At 36.9% G+C, this 15,160-nt stretch overlaps 1 protein-coding gene across 2 annotated transcripts in view; it reads left to right on the forward strand.

The window, feature by feature from the left end:
• Positions 1-15,160, forward strand: part of NBEAL1 (neurobeachin like 1) — an 86,625-nt gene that overhangs the window by 46,866 nt on the left and 24,599 nt on the right. For both annotated transcript variants that reach the window (XM_082483817.1, XM_082483818.1), the window contains 15 exons: positions 756-1,059; positions 2,015-2,100; positions 3,327-3,416; positions 6,348-6,516; positions 7,612-7,745; positions 8,140-8,299; positions 8,396-8,498; positions 9,214-9,370; positions 9,968-10,126; positions 10,481-10,640; positions 10,917-11,005; positions 11,553-12,134; positions 12,709-12,884; positions 13,257-13,410; positions 14,483-14,611. In XM_082483817.1, coding sequence (XP_082339943.1) covers positions 756-1,059; positions 2,015-2,100; positions 3,327-3,416; positions 6,348-6,516; positions 7,612-7,745; positions 8,140-8,299; positions 8,396-8,498; positions 9,214-9,370; positions 9,968-10,126; positions 10,481-10,640; positions 10,917-11,005; positions 11,553-12,134; positions 12,709-12,884; positions 13,257-13,410; positions 14,483-14,611 — 2,652 coding nt within the window. The remainder of the gene's footprint in view (positions 1-755; positions 1,060-2,014; positions 2,101-3,326; positions 3,417-6,347; positions 6,517-7,611; positions 7,746-8,139; positions 8,300-8,395; positions 8,499-9,213; positions 9,371-9,967; positions 10,127-10,480; positions 10,641-10,916; positions 11,006-11,552; positions 12,135-12,708; positions 12,885-13,256; positions 13,411-14,482; positions 14,612-15,160) is intronic.

Genomic DNA, 15,160 nt, shown 5'->3' on the forward strand with positions numbered 1-15,160 from the left:
TGAGAACATAGTTTGCTTTTTTTAATTTGGAAATTGTGTAAGAGTTTAAGATAGCTTAGCCTATTGCTAATAAGCTTCTGTTCAACTTTGGACAGTGTCCAAAGTATCAATATGGAGTGTAACTAACCATTAATTAATGCTTGTTTAATCATGTCAGTTTAAAAACAAAACAAAAAAACCCAAATAACCTTGATTGGATTGTGAGGTTTTCTCCAACATAATTACCTGAGCATACTGACACAATTTATGAGTGAATCATAATAATCACACCTCTGCCAGTAGGATTGGTGTGACGGTACTCGAAGAGGAATATTCCCTGTTGTTTTCAGCAGTAACATTTTTTACTTGTATTTTCTGTATGTTCCCTTAATATGCTAATCTTGTACCTGCTTTGTTAGCTGGATAAGTGGTTTACATGCAGTTTATCTAACCATTTCAAATGCTTGAAATGTTATCAGGGTATCTGGAGCACTGTCCTTCCTGGCTCTGCTCCTGCCAGTCATACAGCAGTTCGGGTGACCAAATTGCTCTTAACTGAAGCACTCTCTGCTGTTGTGGGAAGTATATGCTCTTTTTTTGGCCTGCTGTGCTGAATTGCTTCTTTTCAGGGCATGCCAGAACTTGGTGCTCTTGGTTTAATTTATTTAATTCAGGTTTGCTAGAGATAGTCTTCAGATTTACTTTGTAAACTGTGAAAATAGGAGGTTAGATTTACAGTATGTGTTTTGTTTTTTCTTCCATGTGTGACTCTCCAGTCTTTTATTTCTTGCTGCATTGGTTCAGCTGGTCAAAGAACAACAACTCCTCCTCCATCTCAGATACCGGATCCACCTTTTTCCTCCCCTATTATGCCCCATCGGACATCACTTGGGGGCATTCTCTCTACAGGAAGTTGGGGTGGGATGCTTGGAAAACCAGAGCTCATCACTAAGATGATCTCAGCAGGGACTCAGGACAGTGAATGGGGATGTCCAACATCTTTGGAGGGCCAACTTGGATCAGTTATCATCTTTCATGAAGCACTGCAACCTCCTCAGGTGAAAGCATTATATTTAGCAGGTAAGTGGTGATTTTACTGGTTTTAGTGGAATAAAAGGGATCAGTTATGGACAAGACCCCACTGAGCTTTGCTCTACACTGACACATATTGAAGAAGTTACAATCCAGAAGAACTGGAGAGGTAACCTAACTGCAGAGCTAACCTAAGTGAGAGGCCCTTATAACAAATAAGCTGAAAATGGAATGAGAAGTATTTTATGAAGTTTTAAAATGTTATGTTTGCATAAGCTCACCTATTTATCATAGGTACAAACTTGCCAAAATCAAAATGTTTGTTAAGTAGCATCTTCACTTGTAAGTTCTTAATTTTTGCTACTGTTTGCTTACATGTGAGTTTGCAGTTAAGACTCTTTGAAGTATTACCCTTGTTTTGATAGACCACTTAAAGGTGACTTATGCTTGAGCATTTTTTCACAAGAATTAATATTAAGGGGGCATTTTGAAAAAAATTCTGATAAGCTGTGTCTTACAGTTCAAGGTGTTAAGATGTTAAGTTCCATAATGACTTGACATTGTTAGAGATTAGCATAAAAACACTTCCATCATTTAAAGAAAATACTTTGTATTACTAAACAAAACTATCTTGAAGTTTACTAATTTTCTGGACATTTGGTCTTAATAACAGAGAGATTGGTGACAAATATGAGATAGGAAATTATAAAGGCAGAAACATTAGAGCTGTTTGAATGTATAAAAAAAACCCCTGCCTTTGTATATTTTAGCTTTTTATCAAAAATGTATTTCTTTTTAAGCAGACCATATGGAGTGTGTGATTTGAGTCATAAAGATTACTTCAAAGCATGTCTCATAGGTATGGTTCAGAGTGTCCTATTTGTTTTTGCAACAAAGTATAGTATTATAAAATTTATGAAGGTCAACATCAATATCCAGTGGACTTGTAAATATTTATGTTATAAATATATAATTATATCTATAACTTTTTTTTTTTTAATAGGTCCAAACTGTTTAACTCCATGGAAGTCTCAAGAGGCTGAGGTAGCAGATCTCCCCAGTAAGGTGCTGCTTCATTATACACCAAAGGTATGAAACAATACATAATTTCTCTTTGTTTACACAGTGTACAGTAATTTCAGAGTATGTTCTAGATGGTGCTTTTTATTTGCTTTGCTATTGCTGTTTCATAGAACAGGTGAGTGTGCCATCTTTGCACTGTGGTTATTATGGGAAGATAAAGAGCAGTGAGAGCTTTCTTAAACTGTAGTCTTGTGCAGAGATAGTGAGTTTTGTTCTTGTTTAGCAAAAGGACAGAATTATCTTGTACAATTGCGAATGTCAAATCTAAGATAACATATATGATCATAGAATCATAGAATGGTTTAGATTGGAAGGGACCTTAAAGATCACCTAGTTCCAACCCCCCTGCCATGGGCAGGGACACTTTCCACTAGACCAGGTTGCTCAAAGCCCCATCCAACCTGGCCTTGAACACCTCCAGGGATGGGGCAGCCACAACTTCCCTGGGCAATTTGTTCCAGTTTCTTACCACCCTCAAAAAGTGAAAAATTTCTTCTTAATATCTCTTCTAAATCTCCCCTCTTCAAGTTTGAAGCCATTACCCCCCATCCTATCATTACACACCCTTATAAAAAGTCCCTCTCCAGCTTTCCAGTAGGTTCCCTTTAGACACTGGAAAGCTGCTATAAGGTCTCCTTGGAGTCTTCCCTTTTCCAGGCTGAACCACCGCACTCTCTCAGTCTGTCTTCATAGGAGAGGTACTCCAGCCCTCTGATAATCTTTTGTGGCCCTCCTCTCGACCTGCTCTAATAGGGCCATGTCCTTCTTATGTTGCGGGCTCCAAGGCTGGACACAGTATTCCAGGTGTGGTCTCATGAGAGCGGAGTAGAGGGGGAGAATCACCTCTCGCCACCTGCTGGCCTCGCTTTTTTTGATGCAGCCCAGGATATGGTTGGCTGCCTGGGCTGCAAGCACACATTGCTGGCTCGTGTTGAGCTTCTCATCCACCAACACCCCCAAGTCCCTGTCCTCAGGGCTGCTCTCAATCCATTCTCTGCCCAGCCTGTATTTGTGCATGGGATTGCCCCAGTCCATGTGCAGGACCTTGCACTTGGCCTTGTTGAACTTCATGAGGTTCCAGGAGTTCCAGATTGTTTAAATACTTTAATATCAACACAAAGGCACTAACTTCCTGGAACATATCAACATATCATCATTCAGAAATCTTATGTGTTCAGGTATCTGTAACTTGTTTCCTAAATGATATTGTAGCCTCTTAATTTGTTTAACAGGCCTGCAGAAACCCAATTTGTCTCGACCTGTCTGCAAATCTTTTACATGGAAGACTAACTGGAAACAAAGTGGTGAACTGGGACATCAAGGTAAATGAGTACTAAAGAAGCAAAACCTGATGTAAATAAGAGAGTAGTTGTATATATTCACCTAACTTTTGGAGTGCTGGAAGTTATTATCATAATGCAAATGGTGTTTGTAATGAGAATTAATGGGTGAATGCTATAGCTGGAATAGTATTGCATTACATTTATTGAGAACTTACAAGGGCTACTGCTCTTAATGTCATAGAAATGCATTAAGATATTTTGTGGTAGCTGACTACTCTTCATAATCTGTTCAATGCATGTTATCTATTGAAGGCATTTTATCATCTCTAGGGGATTCTGTCATGGTTTTGCAGTCTTAAACTCTGAATTACATTAAGATTAGTAGGGCTAAGTTAACACTTGTGACTTTTGCTGTGTTAGTCATAAAAAATATTATTGAATTGCAGACTAACTTAAGCAGAAAACAAAGTATGGAGTTAAAATATTACGAGAATCTAGTGTTTTTTTAGGAGATAAGTTAATCTAGTTATCTTTTGGTTTGTGGTTGGCAGAACTAGATGATCTCACAGTCCAATAGCCTTACCACAGAGAAAACATGAAATATTCACCATTACGTTATACCTTATTCTGTCTCTGCTATACACTAATTGTCTGATATTTTTCCCTTATTGTTGGATGCATTGGGATAGCTCATTCTTACAGGCTATTCAAATCACCTTTGTTTAACTTTTGCTAGCAGTTGTAATCACAGTACTACTGCTGTATTAGTATTGGAACTTAATATTTAACATCTTCTGGCTAAACCTGCTTCTAGTCTCCTGCTCAAACATTCTATTATAGCAAAACTGTCCTGTATTTTGTTTGGTTTTTCTGTTTGTTTTCTTAACCAACACATAGAATTCTTACATCCTTCTGGTTAATCAGTTAATTCCTTAGTCTTATGCCACTGACAGGTCAGATCTGACTTTATACTATAAACTTAAAGCTCACAATTTTACAACTAACACTGCCAATGAGATTTAGTATTGATGGTTTAGACTTTCATGGAGCTCCACAAGCAGAATACCATTTAGGCAAGTTATTTGTCTATTCACATAAAGTAGCAAATGATCTTCTACTTGCTCATTCACAGAGAGGAGGAAACCATGAAATGCACACCGGCTTAATAAATAACTCTGTACCTGTCTGCTTATTTGTTCCCTGATCACTAACACATATTAATGTCAAAAATCAGTCAGGTGCTGCTCTGTGCATGAGGAAGCAAAATTATTTGGAGTGTCAGAGTTTGATCCAAAAACAGTGACATGAATGAGGATTTATTTCTTTTAAATTTAGATAGAATTCATCCAATTCTGTTTTATAGGCAGACTCTTTGATTAAGGGCTCTTAGCTTTGAGAAAAAAGGAAATCCGAAGTCCGAGTGTAGAAAACTTGTCAGTAGAATAGACATTTTTTTTTTTTGTCTTGAGGAAAAATGTATGAACAAATAAATATGAACTGTTGTTTGGGTTTTTTTAAGAACAGTGAACAATCAACTATACTAGCCAACTAATTAATAAGGAAATGTTGTTGGAGCTACGCTGTGCATATGCTGACTTGTGGAATTTAATGCTAAGAAAATTCAGACACTTGCTAGTTAATTTTGCTATGATATGAATAGTTTGAAAATACTGCAATTTGTTCTCTTCACCCAGTAGTGGGGTGATAGCTCTAGAGTTATGGGAAAGTGTATTGTAAGTACAAGTTTTAGGAGAATCATTAACAAACATGATGGGGTTTAGCACCCTCTTGAGGAGGACTAGTGTGCAGAAAAAACACAAGAGCTGCTCAGGAGCTTATGAGGAGATAGGTACAACCTAGAAGGAGTTACAGTTACTGCTGTCTTGTGGTTCAGACAAATTCTGGGTTTCAACTTTAAGTTGATTTCTGTTTCCAAAAGGTGCAGGTCTGTGGTGCCTCGTTTTGCTCAACAAACATAGAAATCTTCATCCATGAGAAATTTTGCAGATTTTAAAAAACTTTCTTAATTTAACTGTTCCATTTTGTTAAATTCACCTTAACAAACATGGGCTGGAGAGGGGGCATCATAAAGACATGTGGGGCAGAGTAACAATTAAAAAGGTAGAAAACAATGGAAAAGATTATTTTCTCCACTTCTCCCCAACCTTTCTGACTCGAAAGGGAGAGTGATAGCCCATGTTAATTGACTGGCCTACAGGATATTGGGATTTTTTGGCTGTTAAAGTTTTACTGCACAATAGTTTTCATTGGACTAATCTGGGCAACTGATTAGGTGTCTCTGGTTAGCTTGCTAAGACCCTGGTTTTCTAAGTGGCATTGTGAATCACTTCAAGAAATCTTGTGATTTTAATGTGTTATACCTTAGCACAAGAAGCATTGTTTGAAGTCTCATGCTATCCCTGCTTGTGAGGATGGGGGAAAAAAGGGGGCACAGGAGACTTGTATTTTAAAAAGAGAATTGGGGTATGTGTAAAGTTACTCTTAAAAAAATAATCCAATTGTATTTTTTTTTAAATGCCTGAAGTTGAAATCTTGCAGGAACGTGATTTAAGCACAGATGTGTTTAATCTTTTCTTACTGCTTGCTGCAAGTAACTTAGAAATCAGAAAAATAAGTGTCTCCTGTTTATAAAATATATTTAGCAGAAGATTCTTTCTAAGTTTTGTATCCTTCAGTTTCCCTTGTTTCTGTGGGGGGAGGAGGAAGGAAATGTAAAAATGCACTTTCAAAACAAGAGCTGACAGGAAAGCACATGTGTAATTGCAGCATCTAAAACTTGGGCAGCTCTGTTACTAAATAGAGTTTTAAACTAGTTTCAAAGTAGCATGTGGAAGATTCTGATTAATTTGTGAGTATGTGAGGTTCCTTGTATTTGGAGTAAATTTCTGTTATGTTGTTACGGGGATTTTATTTATTGTGATGTTTTCCCTCCTTTTTCTCTTGATTTAGGATATGATCAACTGTATTGGTGGAGTAAATGTGCTGTTTCCATTGCTGGAGCAGATCAGTTTTCTTGGTGGACAGATGCCTGAGAAGTCTGAAGGGGAAACTCTACCTCCAGAACTGGTTACTCCTGTAGAGGAAGACTGGGTGGTATTGTCATCCACAAAGGCATCAGGTAGGAAAATACAGTTGAACTGAAATAATTTTTAAGCTTGTTTTTAAAAGTCTGCCTGTGAGTGACAGAAAGCCGTTTTATTACGTGCTGGCTTTTCCAGAGTACCTATGTCAAGCTGAAAGGCTCTATCTGTTCCTAGATGTCTGTGAATACTGAATACCAGGATTTCAGCACTGCATAAAATTAATTTACTAATATGTTTCAAATATAGATATATTTAATAGCATTATTTTTCTTTTCATGATTTACTATTACATTAGTGTAAAAGTATGCAGCTTTTTAATTTCTGTTCTGAAAAGTTTGTTCTGATTATTTTGAGAAATTAATTTTGATGCAAAGCTTATTAGTATCAATAGGAGGAGCTTTCCTATAACTTGAGCGTTCCGTCAGACAGCCACGTGAAGACTTTGCAGCATCAGAACAGCACTGTTTAAGCCAAACTCTTATTTTCTTAGGAAAATGTTGAGACTCCTACCTCTTCCACACACAGTTAGATTTTAATATTAAAATAAAAAAAAAATGGAAATGAAACTTTAAGAATAGATTTTTACAAACTGTGATAGTATTGAGGATGAACTTTGGTCTTAACAGAGACTACTGGGAAATCAGACCTTGCAAGGGAAAACAACATATTTTTTTTTTGTTTCAAATATGAAATGGTGGAATAAAGTAAAAAAAAAAAAAAAAAAAAAAAAAACAAAAAAAAAAAACCCAAAACAAAACACCTCTCTCTCTCTTAATTTTTTGCATGTAATGGCTAGTAAGTGTCAGTTTGCAACTACAGAGGGAGAGTAACTGCAGCATATGTAAAAGATTGTAACTGAAAGAGAATTTTGTAACCTACAGCCAGATGAATGAAGCAACTGAATTCAGCACTGGGATCACTTTGTTCTGGAGAGTTATGGAATGACTATGACTCTGCATTGAAAAATTCTAAAGATGGCCTACAGCTAGGGAACAAACAGAAAAAGAGTTGAGAAGTTCAGGAAATAGTGAGGAATATGAACAGTTGATTTTTACTTCTTTCCCTCTACTTTTATGCAGTGGTCCAATAATAAACCACGAGGCTTTTGCTACTGTTGTTCTGTTTTGCAGAAGCACGCCTGGAGAAGAACATTGTTGCAACTTTCATCTTGATGATAAAACACTTTATTCAGAGACACCATGTTAATCAAGAAAATCTCATTCACTCCCATGGAGTTGCCACCCTGGGAGCCTTGTTACAGAAGGTGAGCAAATTTGAGAAACATCCTTTCATAATGAATGCTGTGGATGAGGTCCTGACTACTTTGAAGCGTTCTTAGTTTTCCAGGATGTGAGGGTCTTCAAAGGTCTCCTTAGCACATGCTTTTCTTTCTCCTGCTTCTGAAAACAAAAAGGTGTGAGGAGTTGGTCTTGATCTGCAAAGTGAAACTGTTTTGCCTTTTTTCATGTTCTGCTTTTTTGTTATACTGTGTTGTATGACTTCTTCAAACTGGACTGGTTTTATGTTTCTTTTATTGCTTTAATGGAAGCAAACATTGCTGTAGAATATAAAAGAATTTTTAAATTTTATTTTTAAAAAATGAAGTTTATTAGGATATTCAGTATTTTGAGTGCTAACACCTGTTCTTGTGTTGAAAGGTGCCAAGCAACTTAATGGATGTGAATGTGCTGATGGCTGTACAGTTGTTGATAGAACAAGTCTCAGTAGAAAAGAACGTGCAGCTTTTGCAACAGATGTATCAACACTTACTGTTTGACTTCAGTATCTGGAACAGCGGAGACTTCCCCTTCAGAATCGGTGAGCTCTTGGACGTCAGCAACTGCACAAAGACACAGTGCTTTTCACTTGTCATGAATCTTTATATAGGTTCTGACAGAAAACTTTATATTGTAGGGCATATACAATATCTTTCTACAATCATCAAAGACAGCAGAAGACTCTTCAGAAAGAAATATGGTGTGCAGTTCCTTCTAGACACACTGAGGATTTATTATGGGTATGACGTTTACCTCTTCTCTTTCCTCCTCATTATTGTATGTGACTCGGGTTTTTTCCCCATCATCTGAGTGAGAAAATTAATAAATAAAACTGCAGGTTGGCTTTTGGTGGTTGATTTACTTTTCAAAATTGCATTAAAAGTTTTTTTTTTTAATTTGACTTGCTACTTTTGCTTGACTTTGTTATGATAGCATTATATAAAATTTATGTCAATGATACTAGAAATGCTTGGAAAAGTCAATAAAATTACAAAATTGAAGGACTTTTTATCAACAATGCCAATTAAGTCATAGATCATTACCGTTATGAAAAGCGAGGGTGTTTTTAAGCTATTTTTTTTTCTTTTATATCCTTGTAGAATTTGAAGTAGGACTTTTTTAGGAATTTAAAATTTTAGCTTTCAGTCTTGGTGATTTATTTCTGCTTATGAATATAGTTATGTCATTGAGGAAGATTGGCTAGTGACCTTGCTCTTTCCTGTAAAGGGTGGGAGGGGGGAAACCTGAAATCCTGACCTGTATTCAGATCAATACAAGTCTACGTTTCAGGGCTTTTATAGACTTGGTAGACTCAGTTGCCTTACTTCAGTAAAAATTGATAGCTTGGGCCATGATACCTGGGTCAATGAAAAATTACAAAACCACTGCAATCAAATCGCTATTAATGAGTCAAGAAGAACTTCCTTAGGTTTCTTTTTGTCTGTACATGTATAGGAGTGGCTGTAAAGACAGTGATTTGGCTCCTGATGACCTGAGAACAATACGGACATCCCTCTATGGACTGATCAAATATTTCCTGAGCAAAGGTGGAACACATGAAGAAATACAGAGCATCGTAGGATACATAGCTGCCACCAGTGAAGAGGAGCAGGTATCCAATATGGCATAAATTAATAGTTTAAACTGTACATGTTTTGGGTTTGCTTCTTGGTGTTTAGAAATCATCTTGTGTGCTTAAAAGTGGGGAACAAAAAAGAAAAAGAGCACAAGCAAAGTGTTATTTCATGCGTGGTTCTGTTTAGATGTAGCTGAGGCAAGCTATAGAAGCACACAGGAAACTTGACAAAGTGCTCTGCAGGTGGTCTTATTTTATTGGTTAATTTTTTCCCCCTTAAGAGGGCAGAAAGCACATGATGTGTAATACTGCCATGAGAAAAGTTCTTTTAGTTTACGAAACCAAATGAATTGGACTTCATCTGATCAGAAGTTATTATGATGCAGTTTCTATTTTGTAGACATGAACAGAACTTGAACTGCTTTGTAGCTCTAATTACAGTTTGATAAGGTGTTCTATATATAGAAAAAAATGTATCAAAAAATCTAATTTTAAATGCAGTAATATTGAGCAGATGAAATATCCATTTTATAACAAGCAAAGGGTAAAATCTAAAAGCGAACAAAATTTTCCCCAAACAGAGCATGAAGCCTGAATGAACTGTGGATTAATTTAGTCGTCTTAATTTTGTAGCTCTGTGGAATTCTGGATGTTCTCTTCAGCCTACTTCATTCCAGCCCAACCCCAGACCAGCTTTTCTTATTGCTTTTTGAGCCAGGGAATGCTGATATTCTTTATGCTCTGTTGCTGCATCAAAGATACTCTGACAGGCTTAGAGAACTTGTGTTCAAGGTAACTAATTGAATTATATGTTCTTAAATTAATTGATTGAACATAAATTTGTATTTTTCAGAAGTGTATGCAATTGCAAAGATACTAATCATCCTAGTTTTAATATTTTCTCTTCTGTTACATTAGCTAGATGTTATTGTTTACTGCTGTAGTCAAAATGGAATTAGTGTTCTCTTTAAGTATTGGGTAAATTAAAAAAAAAAAAAAAAAAGAAGGAAGAGTCCATGTTGTTTGAGTTGGTTTTTAACGTTTACTTTGTAAGCTCTGGACAAGCATGTTACATCATATACAAGTTTAAGAGGTCTGGATGCTCCCTTGTGTTTATTTTGCATTTGTGTGTACGTTTTCTTGCAGATTGTGGAAGAGATGCTGAAATGTACTAAAGTTTATGAACGTAGTAAGCACCGTATGAGACTCAGAGAAGTGGGATACTCTGGATTGGGGCTGCTTCTGAATGAATCGCCAGTTACTGTTTCTCTCATTAAAAACCTTCTTAACCAAGTTCTGTATGCAGGTAATTGGCAAGTGTTGTGTCTACCGTTAGCAAACTCCTGCTGCTCAGAGGCAAACATATTTGTTTTTTTATTCAGGAAAACCAGAGTTGCTACCTTACAGAGCTATTCTGTTTGAAGTTTCCATTGGTCTCAGCTAACATTTTCTTAGTTGCCTGAAATTTGTTTGCTTTACTACCCCTGGATGTAGAGGTGACCTCCAAGGCAATTTTTAATATTTAGCTGTTACGTTTTCTTGTGTGATATCATTTGTGTTGCTTTTTCTTTCTTCTCTACAGATCCTGCTGTGAATTATAAAGATCTCATAGCTGTAGTGCATCTGGCTCATAGATCAGATATAAACATGAGAGTGGTTATCTGTAGAAAGGTTAGTTTTCATCTTTAAAACTTGGATACTGTCCTTTAAGCCCATAAGCGTACAGTGTGATATCTTAATTATTTATTTGAGACGGTGGTATTTGTTGCTACTGCTTTCTTTAGCAATGATTTATGTTAAAAACGAAGCTCATCTGTCACTTAATGTTGATTTTTGTGTATTCAGCTCCTTTTAAAAACCAAAACAAAAAGCAAAGCCTCTATCATGATTCTCAAATAGCTTATATGTTCTACAGGTTAGAGATAGTAGACTCCTTGAATTACTGAGTCTTCTCAAAGCATGCTTTAAGACCATGATGAAAGTTTTGTTTGTATTCTTTTTTTTTTCTTTTTTCTCAAATATATATTTCCAATGAGAAAAATGATTTTGTGGCTTGTTTACTTATTATTAATTAATTGAGTGTGGCTCTTTTACAAGGTTCTAAAAATAAAAGCAAAAATGTTGCAACGTCATAAAATGTCTAATTGAAAAGCTAGAATGAATGCAGTTACAAGCTAAAATTAATGTGTAGGTATGGGATATCTTCTCCTATCCTTAGGTTTTGCACCTTTTGCATTCCCAATTGGATGCAGCACAACAGATTTCTCAGCAGCTGGGCTGGCAGGACACTTTGATTAGACTGTTCCTGAAAGAAAACTCAGAGGTCCGGATTGGCTTTAAAGAAAGCAGGGCTGATTCCTCAAGGGAAGAGGAAAAAAAGCCTCCTGCTGAAGAGCTCCAGAAACATCAATCTGATAAGACAGAGGGAGACAAAACTGGCAGCTTTGCATCTGTTAATGGTTTGTTTGATCAGTGGAGCTTAGAAGACAACAAATCCCTGGATGTCCCTGCTCATTTCTCTGTTATGCCACTGGAAGATGCATCCACAGCAGAGATGTCTTTTAGGTCAGAGGACCGAGAAGAATTGTGGCACAGTAATCCTTCACATTTGAGTTTAGATCTGTCCAGTGTTGACTCTTACGAATTGGCTGACATTGTGAATCAGATGACAGATAGCCAGCCCAGCACACCATCACCTATAGAGAACACAAAACCATTCTCTGGGCAGCCTGACAAAGAGCTGGGTGTTTTAAGTGATGTGAGCTTCACCGCTGATCTTTCTTTATTTGAAAACCAAGGAGTAAGTAATTCACTCTCTACGTGGTTAATTTTTTCTAATGTCTGCAATTCCTTTTTATTTTTTTTTTATTATCTCCCTGATGGATAATTATTGTCCTTTTTTTTTTGCCTCCAATCTTCCAACAGAAAAGCAAACAATATAGCACTTTTACAGTGAGTGGGGGCACTTCCTTTTGTAATGTGTCTTCTTTTTCAGTTGTCTAGTTGGAATAGCTTTAATGTTAAAAACACAAACAACCAAACAAAGAAAAAACTATAAGCTCCCCTCCTCTGTTCTGTATTTCAGCATTCTTTGTCTTCCAGAGGAGGCATGGAACAGATTTGCTGGGAAAAAATCAAGGGTAGCTAAATGTCAGGTTGAAATACTGATGTAGAAGTCAAGTCAGTATATACTACAACATACAAGCAAGCCACAGTCTCATATATTTGCGTTTTCATGTATTTAGCAATTGGACTTTAGACTGCAGAGTTTTCGAAAATGCTGAAACGTGCAAGCATAGGGACTGTGATGAATGAGAAATGTTTTGAAGGTTTTCTAGGCTAGAAGGGCTGTAAATATTTCTCTTCTTTTGTAGGGGAGTGATAAAGAACTCATACAGTTACTTACAGACATTCTACTGTGTATAATGTGGAAAGGCATTGAAAAATCTGATGATGATGCTTGGATTGAGAGAGGACAGGTGTTTTCTGCACTGACCAAACTGGGGATATCTAATGAGTTGCTGCGACCTTCTGATGAAATAAAACTCAAGTGAGTGTACAGTTCAAGGATGGGTTCTTTCACCCCTTTTGAGGAAAAGCAGAAAAAGTAAGGGGCATTAGTGAAGTGAACATTGGTGGATGTTTCCCAAAAAGATGTACTTTTCTCTTCTCTCTCTTCATATACTGTCAGAATTATATTCTGCTACCTATTTAGTAGTGTCGTGTGGCCATAAGGTGTTGAAACTGTATTGCTGGTTTCATGAGCTTCTCAAAATCTCTTTTACCTCATTGGCTTATTGGGAAGATGGCAGTTATGTTGCCGCAGACTAAGAGATTCAATTAAATACTTAACTGGATTTTTTTAAAGCCGCTTACACTTAGGCTATGTAATAATTACTTTGGGATTTTGTTTTCCATGCAGCTTGCTGGAGAAGATGTTAGAATGGTCAGTCACTGATAACAGAGATTCAAAAGCTCTCCCTACACATGCTGAAAATGCCTTCAAGCTCTTGCTAATTGTACAAGATTTCCTGCAGGCAGAAGGACTAGTTAATTCGAATTTATGGACAGAAAAGGTACAGTAGTCACATAATGGAAGTACTGTATATAGGCTGAAAATTTTAATGAAAAAGTTGTCTTCTTGGATACTGTCATCCCTTCTAGGCATATGTTTTTAAACTATAGATATTACAGAGTAAGGGTTCATAGTGGAATGGATTAGATTGCCCATTAAATGAGTAAAAAAGTGTATATATGTACTACAGGGAATATAGTTAGTTTTGCAAACTAAATAGGCATATAAATGGTACTCTGTTGAAAATCCAGGTCTCTTCAGACTGGAGAAATTTCTAGAAAATATAGGAGGTAATGAAACAATGTCAGTTGTAGCCTAAACAGATTTTGCACTGTTTATTGGCACATATGACTCATTGTGTGTGTCCTGAATAAAAGACCAGACAAAAACTTTGCTCTCAATTGCAAGCTGAGAAATGTCACTTCTGGGGTTTGACATGTATTGGAGTTTCAACATGATTTTGTGCATATATGTGCAAATAGCTCAGTTTTATATATCGGAGTCAGAAACATGAAGTCTGAGGAAGAAAATGACTAGCAAACACAATAAGTAAGGTAAAGCAGCTTTCTGTCATCTGGCTGCTTCTTCTTCCTCCTTGATGTATGTGTTGTAGTCACCCATAATTTGCCTCAACATTTATGTAATTTCTGGCAGTGGTTTTGCTTCCTTCGCTGTCTGAGTTGTCATTGTTTTTTCCATTTTTCAAGGCTAAAGGGGAGAGGTATTATAGGGAAACTATCATTATGTCATGATAAATTCTTTTAAAAAAATTAGGGTTTTTTAAGGCTACTTTGGGGGGGGGGGGGGGGGAGGAACAAACCCACAACATAAACTTACATATTATATACTGATTTTGGCTTTATTCAGGGGAGATACTTGAGTTAACCTACTCAAGTAGACTTTTGTAGTCAGGAATTGTTTCAAATTACTGGTTTAAATGCAGTGTTCTGGGATAATTTTCTGGGTTTGGGTAAGTTAGAAATGTGAACATGGCCCCCTCTTCAGCTCTTTGTCTCCAGCTGGGGTAGCTATTGTTAATTTTATTTCATCCAAATCTTCTGTTTTTATAATAGCTCTTGGAAGAACTAGTGACTCTTATGGATAGCCTGTCAGTCTGGTACTCTGCTGGCCTAGAAGCAATCAGGCTTTCACAGGTGCAAGTCCAGTTGCTCCTTGGATTCATCGCACAAGATAATTTACAGGTTGGTTGCAAATTCCTGCAAGTGGTACTGTGTTTTAAGTGCATGTTTGATGTAACGGTTGTGGTTTATGGGGCAGCTGCTCATAGCAGTGAGCAGACTGATGGCAGTCCTTCTTCCTTCTATAGGGAAGATGGTTTATTGGTTCTTACCATTTGCAAATTTACTCTACAGTCCTGTCAATGTGCACCTCCTGAGCATGAGAATGAGGTAGAGGGCAATCTGTTTGAAGATGGGACTATGTAGGCAATAGCGGCAGTAAGATAGTGATTCTGATTGTGACTTTTGTTTCTACCATAAAATACATTTATTAGCAGTTTCAAGTTTGCATACATTAAGTGCACATGAACCTGGACTGTTCTGTCATATCAATATTTGGAACAAAGTTAGCAGAGCTGTGCCTGGAACATGAGCCCTTCAGTGAAGCCAGGATTGTTAGTTTAGGTATGTGATTGTCTTAATGCAGCTTTGTGACTTTGGGGTTGCAGCTGACCCAGGTTTGGTTATCACAGGATGAAGAAATGATCAGTGCCCGTATTTGATGCATGTGTG

The sequence above is a fragment of the Vanellus vanellus genome (genome assembly GCF_965231255.1).
Source record: "Vanellus vanellus genome assembly, chromosome: 5".
NCBI lineage: Eukaryota > Metazoa > Chordata > Aves > Charadriiformes > Charadriidae > Vanellus > Vanellus vanellus.